This window comes from Rhipicephalus microplus, chromosome 6, assembly GCF_043290135.1.
Source record: "Rhipicephalus microplus isolate Deutch F79 chromosome 6, USDA_Rmic, whole genome shotgun sequence".
Lineage (NCBI taxonomy): Eukaryota > Metazoa > Arthropoda > Arachnida > Ixodida > Ixodidae > Rhipicephalus > Rhipicephalus microplus.
The window spans coordinates 192494924-192507287 of record NC_134705.1 but is presented as its reverse complement, the minus strand read 5'-3'; the positions used below and the strand labels follow the sequence as shown (position 1 = coordinate 192507287).

General features: G+C 43.0%; 1 protein-coding gene across 1 annotated transcript; it reads left to right on the top strand.

The window, feature by feature from the left end:
* The first annotated feature begins 281 nt into the window (after window positions 1-281).
* Window positions 282-12354, top strand: LOC142765763 (uncharacterized). The gene is made up of 2 exons (XM_075867367.1): window positions 282-1177; window positions 11157-12354. The coding sequence occupies exons 1-2, from the start codon at window positions 282-284 to the stop codon at window positions 11632-11634; spliced, it is 1374 nt and encodes a 457-aa protein (XP_075723482.1). The 3' UTR covers window positions 11635-12354.
* Window positions 12355-12364: the final 10 nt, after the last annotated feature.

Below are 12364 nucleotides of genomic sequence, written 5' to 3'. Positions count from 1 at the left end.
TATATACTGATAATAAGGAACTATTAAAGTTTAAGCGGATATTTCCAGCTTCAAAAGTTGTGATCAAGTGTTTGGTTGAATAATATGTAACAGCTAATATTGATGTAGTTTCATTTTGATTATTCATAACTGCTGCTACAGTGCTAGAAATGCACTAGGGGTGAAATACCGAAACACTGCTATACTTGGATTTATTCACACCTTAGAAAAACTCTGGGCCGCTCAAAGTTATCCCGGGTGGTTCAGTGTGGCATGACTCATAATCGTAGAGTGATCTTACCATGCAAAACCCTAAAATTAAGTCTATTTTCTATTCGAATGGAAAGAAATGCCTAAGTAACCTCTATTCTTTTCTTTCTGCAGCTTTTGGGTCTTCTATTCCTCCTGCTGTGATGAATACTACTGACAAGTTACTTTGGGGACGCAGTCACAACTGTAATGTGTGTGAATACAAAGCTGCCTCTTTGTTCAAGTTGAAACAGCACTGCAGGGTTCACACAGGGGAGCGGCCATTTAAATGCCACTTGTGTCCTCAAGCCTTCTCGCTAAATCCTGTGTTGAAAGAGAACCTGCGCACCCACACAGGAGAACGACCGCACAAGTGCCACTTGTGCCCTCAAGCCGTCTCGTGTAATTCAACATTGAAAAGGCACCTGCACACCCACACAGGAGAACGACCGCACAAGTGCCACTTGTGTCCTGAAGCCTTCTCGCAAAATTCTACGTTGGAACAGCACCTGCTCACCCACACAGGAGAACGACCGCAGAAGTGCCACTTGTGTCCTGAAGCCTTCTCGCAAAATTCTACGTTGAAAAAGCACCTGCTCACCCACACAGGAGAACGACCGCACAAGTGCCACTTGTGTCCTGAAACCTTCTCGCAAAATTCTACGTTGAAGAAGCGCCTGCTCACCCACACAGGAGAGCGACCGCACAAGTGCCACTTGTGTCCTGAAGCCTTCTCGCAAAATTATACGTTGAAAAAGCACCTGCGCACCCACACAAGAGAACGACCGTACAAGTGCCACTTGTGTCCTCAAACCTTCTCGCAAAATTCTGCGTTGAAAATGCACCTGCGCACCCACACAGGAGAACGACCGCATAAGTGCCACTTGTGTGGCCGTAGCTTCACAAATAGATTCGCATTGAAGAATCACCTGCGCACCCACTCAGCAGAGTGAGTGACTGAAATCGTTATTTGGCCCAAAAGTGGCAGAAACGGGATTGGACATTTTCAAAATTGTCTCAAAGGATTTGAATAATTAGCACAGCATTTAAGCTTATCTCACTAAAGCATCTATATGCATGTTTGAAAGTGCACTGAGAAGGTGTCATTATTTCTCATCGCTTCATCACAGGATTCATGAGTAACCATTAGAATAGTATTTTGTATCTTATAAGTTACGTGCAAAACCTATGTATATGTACTCATAAGCAAGTATAAATACATACTATCGTAACACCAGCAAGCTGTACCTGTATGTTTTATATATCTTTAGAAGTGTTAATTGCGAGTTTACATGCGTGGACTTCACGCTTCGTGGCGTTCTAGAGAGCTTGTAGCAAGCATAATTGAAATTGGAATTATAGAAACCCTGCAAGTGCAATATCGTTGTTGATGTAGTTGGTTCGTATAGTGTGCAAGTGTGATAATATTCTGTGACACTCTTGTCTTGGTGCGCTGCAGGAAAGGCTTTCAACCATTCATGCCATTCTCTTGCTTTTGAATATAAGGGATTAGGAACTGAGTGGTGCGCATCGTATGAATGCATTACAGCTATGCTCATGGCTTTGCAGGCAAAGGTGAAGGCCAACAAATGTGCAGCATCTTACAATTGGGCAGAAAAAAAATAAAAATATGCGACTGTTTATTCCAACAGCAACAACGGTCACAAAACGCAATGCATACGCACTACTTGGCTAAAAAATCTGTGGCCATTTTGTGGGCTGGGAAAAGGAATTTTGCCGGTCGACCTCCACGAGCAGGTTGCGATATATCAGACAAACGAAAGACTGTGCCATATGTTCACTCGCTTCGGAGTGCCTTGCTCATGCGATGAGCACTGTTTGGATGCCAATGAGCTCTTTTCCTCTTTGTTTGCCAGCCATTTTTCCATGATATATTTTTTTATCTGTTTTTATTTATTCACTCATTTGCTAGCTGATCACCATTTGTTGAACCTCAGGATAGTTACACAAAATTAGCCGAAAAAATTTTCTAGCTTATATTTAAATCTAAGGGAGGGCTCGTGTATTGAGTGCTGTGCGAGTTTAGTTTCTTCATAACATCGCTGGAGGTTGTATTATCTATAACCCCGTGACATCTTTTTGTGTTTTCAGTGCATTTAAAACCACTAATTCATTAACCGTACCTTTCGACTTATGTCACTACATGCAGCTGTAACTAACACAACACACAATGTTGGTTTCTCTCCTGAACCTTTTGTTGACTAAAAATTCTCTGCATGAATAATCACATGCAAAGCACCTGTACATGTGAAGTCAGTTATGTTTAAAGTGTTCAACAGACATGTTCTCTTAAACAGTCTCATTGCATTTGGCTTTTTTTTAGTGGAAATTTTGTTTTTAGGGCAGTAGAGTGGTGATCTGAACTCGAACATGAATGCTTCGGTAATTGTGATGAAGTGAAGCATTATTAAGTTTTCAAGAACATTAACAGTGTGCACACTCAAGTGTTAGCTTCATTTTCTTGGGTTAACGGAACATGTTTTGTTTTTTGCCTGGGCCATTTCGTTTAAACTTGTAATCACAATAGATGCCTCCAATCCTCATCTGTGATTTGTTTAATTAACAGATTGCAGTTTGATAGCAAACACGTTGGTGTACTGTCATATCGTTCCAGGTTCGCTTAATTTTTGTTTCATGTCTCACTCAATGTTCAATTTACTATGAGGTAAACATTATACCCATTTATTCGTGCATTGGGGCGTTTTTTTTTTTCAGCTATCTTCGTTGCTTCTCAATTTAAAAGTGGCGATTTCTGTTTTGTTGCTGGCCAAGTGATGATATGCAATGCTTTATCATTTCAGGCTAACACTTTCTTTATCTCTTTTAAACGTACAAGATGTTTTGGGGCTCTTTATTTTATTTTTTGTTGGTATTATGGCTTAGCTTCTTTGTTGTGTTCTTTCACATGAAGAGTTCACACATGTCAAGCATTTAAAGATTTCTCACCTAATTAGAGTTGAAGTTATGTTTTGTCGAACCGAATAGGTTGCCATACTTTGTGAATATTTTGTATGCTTGGTGTTCCAGTGCTCGCACTACAAGTATGTTAGGGCATCAACATATTATGCCTAGTGTTGCAGTGGAAGTTGGCTGACATAATACTCTGGATAATTTGTTATTGCCATAGAATGCAGTTTCATTAGCCCCGCCGCGGTGGTCTAGTGGCTAAGGTACTCGGCTGCTGACCCGCAGGGCGCGGGTTCGAATCCCGGCTGCGGCGGCTGCATTTCCGATGGAGGCGGAAATGTTGTAGGCCCGTGTGCTCAGATTTGGGTGCACGTTAAAGAACCCCAGGTGGTCTAAATTTCCGGAGCCCTCCACTACGGCGTCTCTCATAATCATATAGTGGTTTTGGGACGTTAAACCCCACATATCAATCAATGAATGCAGTTTCATTAGTGTGTTTTCATCAATGATAATCACTGACACTTAGTCTGTGATATTGCAACATATGTCTGTACATTGTGTTTTTTTGCAGTTTTATTTTCTTTGTTATTTTGTGAATGTAAGTGTCCCCTTTTGTTTTTAAGCTTAGTGCTAAATAAATAGTACATTGTTTTTTGTGTTGTAGTTTATGGTGTTCAATAGCGTACATTCCGGTATGCTGTCGTTTAATATGACATGCTTGCACATCTAAAAAGATGTAAACGTACACTAAAGAACAAAACAATTCCTCATGATTGAGGTTACCTCAGTAATGGAAAGATTGCTTATTGTATTGGTTAAAATATGCTCTATCATTGCAGAGCAAGTACAGATTTATAAGCGTTTCTATTTTTTCACTAAACTCATGAAAAATGAAATTTGACACCCCACGTGGCAAGCGAGCGGAGATGCATATGGTCCCCATCACGTGATCTTTACTGATATGCACAGCTGTCTCAATATTAGTGTTGGAATGCAGTGCAGTATTTTTATTATAAAATCAGGTCTAACTTTTTTGGGCATATCCGCTTTCATTTGTACTGAGAACCATAGTGGCATTGCCTTGACTTGACTTATGATTCAATGCTCACCAACGGCCGCATAAACGTTGTCAGTTGAGGACTGAGCAGCACATGCAGACAAATTGGAGAAATGCTAGGAGCACCTGGTTTATGACACAGTAAAGACACTTTAGAGGAAACAAAAATTTCAGCAAATTTATTCTACCTTGTCTTTTGTTCAAACACGGTTGAGAATGTGAAAATGAACGAGTTGAACCACAGTTGCTCCCTTCCTCCTGTGAATAAAAACATTGAGTATAACGAACAGCTCGTGTGGAAAGCAGTCAACTTCGCTATCACTTCCCAGGATTTTTAGTGAAACCACAACTTTTTTAGGGTTTCCTCAGATAAGAAAATCGCGCTTACAAAATATCCTTCCACTCTTCTAATCAACCAGTGCAGGCTTGACCATTGCCAAGTAGCTTTTGGGGGTTTTATTTAAACTTTTGTAGAAAGAAATAGGCTGTCAGTCTTTTTAAGGTATTGTGCCAGTATAGCTAGAGATGAGGGTTTACACAGGCGACGGGCTATTTAGTGCCGCCTGTGTCTTCAAGCCTTGTCGCGTAATTCTTCGTTGAAAAAGCATGTGTGCAAATTCACAAGCGAACGTCCGTATAAGTGTTACTTGTGTCCCCAAAGCTTCTCATGCGAGTACAGACTGAACGATCATGTGCGTATTCCGCATTGGTGAACGACTGTACCAATGCCCTCTGTGCCCTCAGAAGTTTAGGCAGAAGGTGCACTTTAATAGACACTTGTGTTCGCACAAGTGCCAGTAATCATTCAATCAAAATTCCTGCTTTACGAGGGTGTTTTTTTTTTTTTTTGTCTGGAAAACCACCTTTTGCAGGTCATCTCCAAGCACTTTGGCATCGCTGGATTGTGCAAGACAGCAGATAAGCCTTTTGATATAGTCGTATTCGGCTGTATGTGCGAACACTGCCTTTATGTTGGAACTATGACTGCTGAATAGCCGCACAGCTCTCTGGAGTAGCGTGGTCACAACTGAGGCTTTGTGGCAGGCGGGGTGGAAAGAATCAAATCACTGCCTACCTTCAATATGATTCTTCTCACCCCGCTTGCCACAAGGCCTCGGATGTGACCACGGTACTCCAAAAAGTAAGAACTTTTCTCCAATGACACAGAACGAAAGAAAGAAAAAGCCCGCGTAACAGTGTACCTCAGAAAAAACAGATACCCAGAAAACTTCATTCGAGCCGCCGCACAGAGCAACAGAGGATACGAAAACCCAATCAACCTTAATTGGCAGCCCCCCGAAATGCGTACCGGTTCCATACATTCAGGCAACAAGCAAGATGTTGGCACGGATCTTCAAGAAGGAAGAGGTTCGCATTGCACAAGTGCCTTCATGTACGCTGGGCCGCCTCCTCCCCCGCCCGTAAGGCCGACCAACAATGGACAGGACCCGCGGTGTCGTTGACGAAATTCCGTGAGCCTAGTGCCCTTCTCCATATATCGGCGAGACGAAAGACCTACCGGAATGACTGAAGCAACATGCCAACGATGTGCGGCAGCTCTACAAAGAGCGCAGCGCAGTCGTCGAACACGCTGATATGTTGGATGACCGGATAAATTTCGAAGCGACGGCCATCCTTGGAAGCGAGCCGAACTGGAGGAGAAGGTTATTACTCGAGTCGTGGCACATACAGAGGACAGCCCATAACATCAACCACTCTCTCGGAACCCTTCCCCCAGTGTATATTCATGGACTGCGTTCCATGGCAAAACAAGAGAGAGAGAGGGGTAATTATCCTCCCAGCAAGTGCTTTGAAAGACGCCGCTGCTACGTAGCCCCGCAGTCACCCCTGAGGAAGGAACCAAGTCGGTTCCGAAACGTCGGGTTTCTTCAAAACTTTTGGTTAAAGTCTGAATCATCTCCCAGAGACAAACGTTCATTTTGCAAGTTTTCAGTCGGAAAATTTCACTTTCTGGCAAACTTCATCCAGAAGTTCAGCTTCACTGTACAGCCAAACATAGCATTTTAACAAGAAACTAGAAACCTTAATTTCATAATATGCATAGTATTTACATTACCCGTGAATAAGTGCTAATTGTTAGAATGCAAATAGCCAACCATAGCGTTGTTGTACAGGCGACTGACCGGTGTGCTGGAATGTTGGGGGTTGAGCGTGTATTTATTTGTAAGTTATAACAGTCTACAGTATGACTTTCGTGGTATGGATGCAAAAATCCTACTGGTACATCATCAAACCCTTTCCTACAGACACGCGTGGAACATACCTGGATACCGCGGGTTGTGGTATGAGAGTATGTGCTACAGGTAATTGACAGTTTGTCTATTAAGGAACAATGAGTGCAGGCATTGGAGATTTGAATGCGAGAGGTTTAAAAAAAAGATAACATCTGCAAGCTAACGAAGGTGAGGAATAAAACGCAGCATGCCAGCAGGAATCAAACCCAAGCATTCAGTATAGCGGTCGGATCTTCAATGACAGAGACATGCCATGTCTTGGAATTGCTTTGGAAAAATGCCCTATACAGGTATAACATTTCTTAAGTGTAGTAAAAGCTCTGAAGACCTAAAGAGCACAAAAACCCTGTCCTTGTATCGCTTTATTCACTCTTGTGCACAGTCTACTCATCCAAGCTGCTTATTGTAGTCTGTTGGGTGCCAGGACACCACGAAATACAAGGTAGCGTTCTGGTGGACCGGCTAGCTGAATCTGCCAACAAAACCGCTACCAATACACTGGTACCAATTCCTGCACTCGACTTGAAACCTTTGAAACCTCCTGCACTCGACTTGAAATCTCTTGACCCATGAACTGGTGCTCTTTGGCCGTCAAATGGCTTTTGTGTCACAAAGCACCAAACATTATCATCATTATCGGTTCAATTAATTGTGGTTGTGGTGTTGGCTATTGGCAATAACGTGAGTGCTAACGTTAAGTCAGACCATAAATCACCTTTTAAACACCAGTGAAGTCGACATTCCTGATAAGCGCATGATGTGCTCACCACGCCACTTCCAAAAATACTTCAGTCCACCCCCTAATATTTGGCTCAAGGGCAGAAAATCTAGCATGGACAGTTACTCACTGCTTTACATGAGTGCGATTTCCACAAAACATGGAATCTGCAAAACGTTTGCTCAGTCTTTCAGTGCTCGTAGCAAAGTTATATAAGTTCATTATCATGTTAAGCTTGGTGTTTTGTTGGAAGCGGTGCCCAGTTGTTTGTTATTTTCATAGAATGTAGCTTTGTTAGTGCATTGTCAATAATAATCTATGGCAAATGGTCTGTCATTGTAGTCCATGTTATTGCGATTTTTTAACAGTTGTCTTTCGAAGCATTTTTATCCTATTTTTAATGTACAGTACTCATTTTGTCTGTTTTCAAGTGGAGTGCTGAAGAGATAATATGTTGTTCTTGTTTGGTTGTTCTAATTTACGTTGTTGCTAGCATATTTTCTTGTCTGTTCTTATTAAAGTAATGCTACTATTATGTCTAAATGGATGTCATGATATATTGGTTTGATTGATTGATTTGTAGGGTTTAACGTCCCAAAACCACCATATAATTATGAGAGTCGCCGTAGTAGAGGGCTACGAAAATTTCTACCACGTGGGGTTTTTTAACGTGCACCCAAATCTGAGCACACGGGCCTACAACATTTCCGCCTCCATCGGAAATGCAGCCGCCGCAGCGGGGATTTGATCCCGCGACCTGCGGGTCAACAGCCGAGTATCTCAGCCACTAGACCACCGCGGCGGGGCATGTGCAAATATATGAAGGTACTAATGCTGCAGGGCTGTACAGTGCAAAGATTATGCTGAATACATATTTTTAGGTACAAAAATAGTGAGCTTTTTCAACTTCGTCTTTAGCGATTGCATCTTTATTGAAGGGACCCTGAAATGGTCTTGGCGAATTCGTACAAACACATTGGGCTGGTTGACAAAGTTCCAACGGTTGTTCGGAGATCGATCGAGCTCTGTGCGGTAGGCTGCGCAATTTAATGTATTACTATGCTTTAAATCTGCGAATCGCTGCAGATTGTTGCGACTTGACCTAATGCATTTTCAACCGCCCATCTACAGAGCGACATGCCCTTGCCACTTGTGGTCAGCAGCCACGTCACCGTGGATTCTGATCTGATTGGCCTGTAGAATGCGTGGAAGCAAGATTTGCTGTTTGGGTGGCGGCATAGAGTTTCTCAATATTGGGAAACTCTACGGGTGGCGGTACCTGTAGGAGCAGACGTGAACCACTCCGTGACCTTCGTCTCTGGTTCCAGACAGCATGCGTGCTGCCGAGCGCGCTGTGTGATGGCCTCCGAGACTGCGCGCAACCTGTCGATGTGCCATCTCGAAGGTCTAAACTAGCAAAAGCTGGAATCGTAGAGCGCGCTCGTCAGAGCCCTGCCATCGCCAGCGATGCCTCATGTGTTCAGGAGGCCATGCGGAGGAGAGAAGAAAAGTATGATATATTTGTCCATAGCAGCCTTGGTACACAGCGTGTCACTGAACTTTTGCTGCGAATGGTTTGATGATGCTCTAGCCTAAATGCTTACAAAATATGAAGAGACCATTTCAGGCTTCCTTCTATATATAGTAAATATAAATGCTTACCCGGTATTAAAAGCAGTAAATGCTTACTGCTTTTAATTACTGCACCTTAAATTCTCCAAGTGAGTGGAGTTGATTGCTTTCAAAAGTTTAAGTATTGCAGGCATTGTTTACTATCCGTACAAGTGTATGACAAAATATTTCGGAGAAGTGGTTCCGAGTTTAACGGTTCCTATTGAAGGCCTGCCTTTTTATGCTCTTTTTCATATTTAGTGATTTCAGTATGTGTGTTTCCTTGTTGTTGGGACCTTAGGATTGAGGAAATAAGCGTTGCTTATTTTTTCCGCATTATGTTGTTCCAAAAGACGTACAGTGGCCTGCGAGCTTAACTGGAACGCTCCGCAGCATGGCCAGGACTGATTTGACCAGTGCCAGTAAGAAAGTTCAAGACGCTGTTGCCAGGATAATACCTCACTTAGTTTGGGTAGTGTGTCTGTGTGCATTTAGTAAAACCTCCGTAATGGAACTCAAGGCTACCTATGCAACGCTGGCATCAATCAAGCCGTTTCAAGGCATGCTGCTGAGCATTCAAGTTAAGCTTGCTGACTACTGTACGTTCTGATTGACTCTTCCTTGTAGGGCATCATTATATGTATGGATGTATGTTTAAAACTATTAACATACTCAAGAAAGCGTACAGGGCGAGAAGTCAATATTATCTTAAAACATTCTTTTCCTTGATCTGTTGAAGGGGCCCTGCAACACTTTTTGAGCATGGTCAGAAAACGCTGCCAATCGGTAGTAGAGAATCACGACAACATGCGAGCCAAATAGCACAACACGCAGCCTGGAATTCACAATAAATTATCAAAGTCAGCTAAAAATTGCTTTCTCTTTTCTCTATAAGTCATGTTATATGACGAAAAATCACACGTCAATGACCCATCTATCAGCCATGGGCTGATTTGAACTGGGCACGCGCTCGTTACAGAGATCGCCACGGCAGGGCCCTACTTGTCCAAGCATGCGCGCGCGATCACACTGAAAAACCCGTGGATTCGAAGAAAAAAAAAAGTGCTGAAAGTCGCGAAGCGCACGTGACGTTTTTCTGTGGCCCTGCCTTCCGTCCCTGCTTAGCTTCCAGAGCTTTCGTCGGGACAAGACAGAATGCAATTGCAGCATGTGACAAACCTTTGTAACTCCACTCGCACTGAACGGATTCTTCACATTTTTGCCGCATTGAATTCATGAGGCAATAAGCTCTTCCAGTGAATTCATTCTATGGTGATTGGAAAAAGTGTTTCAGGGCCCTTTTAACAATTATATATACAGAAAAGCTTGTTAATTCAAAGTGTACTATAAAATTATTTATATTAAGCATAGTTCAAACAAGGGGGTGAGCGCTAGAATGATCAGGTATCACGTAACGCAGCATGGGAAGAACCCAAAGAAGCCACCTCTGCTGAACTCATCGCAAATTAGGTGACATTAGCCATTTAGGGTAAGATATTTTGTAAATTGAGGCTACAGAGCTCAAGCACCAAACGGAATAATTGATCAGTCAGTGATGTGTCAGAAACAAGCAGCAACATGCGTACATATGAGCAGTGAGCCTTAAGGTCTAAATATATGACTATTGGTGCTATAAATTATGTTCACTTACGTTAACACGATCCAAATTAAAATTAAACAGTCATTTGCAATTGCCCATGATTCTTCTGACGCGACCACATGGCTATCATTTACTGCTTGCCCGGCAGCTCTGACAAACCGTAAGAATTCTCATACGGGGAGTGATATGCCTGCTTTGTTGTACTTCTTCTCAAGTAAATTTGGTTTGGTTTCGCCAAACATTGTAATCACTCTGGGCCAACTTCTGTGAGGAGCAGTGAAAGGCCAGGGGGCTCGCAGTTTGAATTCACCGTTGTGGGCTCTGCCTGGAGGTGGGTGCTAGTTCAAATGAACTGTACGTTCGAATTACCAAGCTTTTACTGTATATACGTATATTGACAAAATCTGAAACGCTGATCAGTGTGCTTAATTTCTGAACTTTCTATGAAGCCATTTTTACGACAATGACAGAATTTCTGTGAGATAATGGTAGACCTTTTTGATCTTTAGCATATTACACTAACAGATGCAGTGGCTACACTTCAACAAGGGTGATATACGAAAAAACTCGTGTGCTTGTGTTCATGCACTCATTAGAAAAATTCTAGGCGGCCCCGAATCGATACAGCTTTCTGCACTACTGCCAGATTCATGATAGTTGTATGGTGTTGCCACGTGAGACCCGCGAGTTGAAATCACTTTTCTGCTTAAACGGTAAGCAATACTTGAAAAACCTGTCTTGCGACCTTTCTGTGTGCAGTTTCAGGATCTTCAAACATCCGGTGAGTAAGGATGCTGAGGAGCCGCATCAGAGGAGTCGCCACCGTTGCAGCATCTGCGGCTACGAGAGTCTTAGAGCTTTGCGAATGAAGCAGCACATGAGGGTTCACACGGGCGAGTGGCCATTCAAATGCCATTTGTGTTCCCACAGCTGCGGACGCAAAGTTGACCTAAAGATTCACCTGCGTACTCGCACGGGCGAACGCCCGTATAAGTGCCACCTGTGCTCGCTGCGCTTGTCACGGAAGAACACGTTGTACGAGCACCTGCTTACCCACTCGGGCGAGCGACCGTACATGTGTTACTTCTGCCCCCAAAGCTTCTCACACAAGTCGACACTGAACGGGCATCTGCGTATCCACAATGGCGAATGGCCTTACCAATGCCCTTCGTGCCCTAAAAAGTTTAGGCAGAAGGGGCACCTCAACAGACACTTGTGTTCGCATCAGCACCATTGATGACTTCAATGAGATTCTTACTGTACATGCTTTTATTTCATAAAGGCACATTTTACATGTTATCTCTGGAGAACTGTGGCATTTCTGGGTTATGAAGGGCAGCAAATAAGCTTATTGTCACTAAATCGTCTATATGTATTGTTACGAGCGTTCTGCTGCCCGCCGGCTGAAATGCTCCCAGAGGCGGTTCCCGGAGCCAGACTACCTGGAAGGTGCCGCACGACTGGCTTGTAGTAACATGTCTTTCTTGGTAAATCTGTGTTTCATAAAATTGTGTACTTGCCGCTCCCCTCTATAATGTACTGTATTTACCTTGAGGGTACTTAAAATACATAAATATGACATGATGTTTTTTACCCGAAATAAATGCTCTGAAAACATAAGCAAATAAACCTCTCAACATCCTAAAGGTCCTATTTTGAAAGAGCTGGGACTCGGATAGAACATGCATACTTCACCTTTATCGATCATTGGTACACACCATCCTTGCTAATGGTTGCGCCGTATATAGATCAGCCAGAGAGACTGTCACACCTTCGAAGACTACATCTGACACACAACAATGCCCTCAGACTACCCACGGGAGCGTGCAGAACATCCCCAGTTGAGAGTTTACATGTAGAAGCTAACGAACCTTTTTGTTCACTCTCCTTTCCACCACCTTTCCTTGTGTGTACATATTTTGTCTTAATGCTATAAAAATAAACAGTTGTCAGTTTACTCTTGTTGT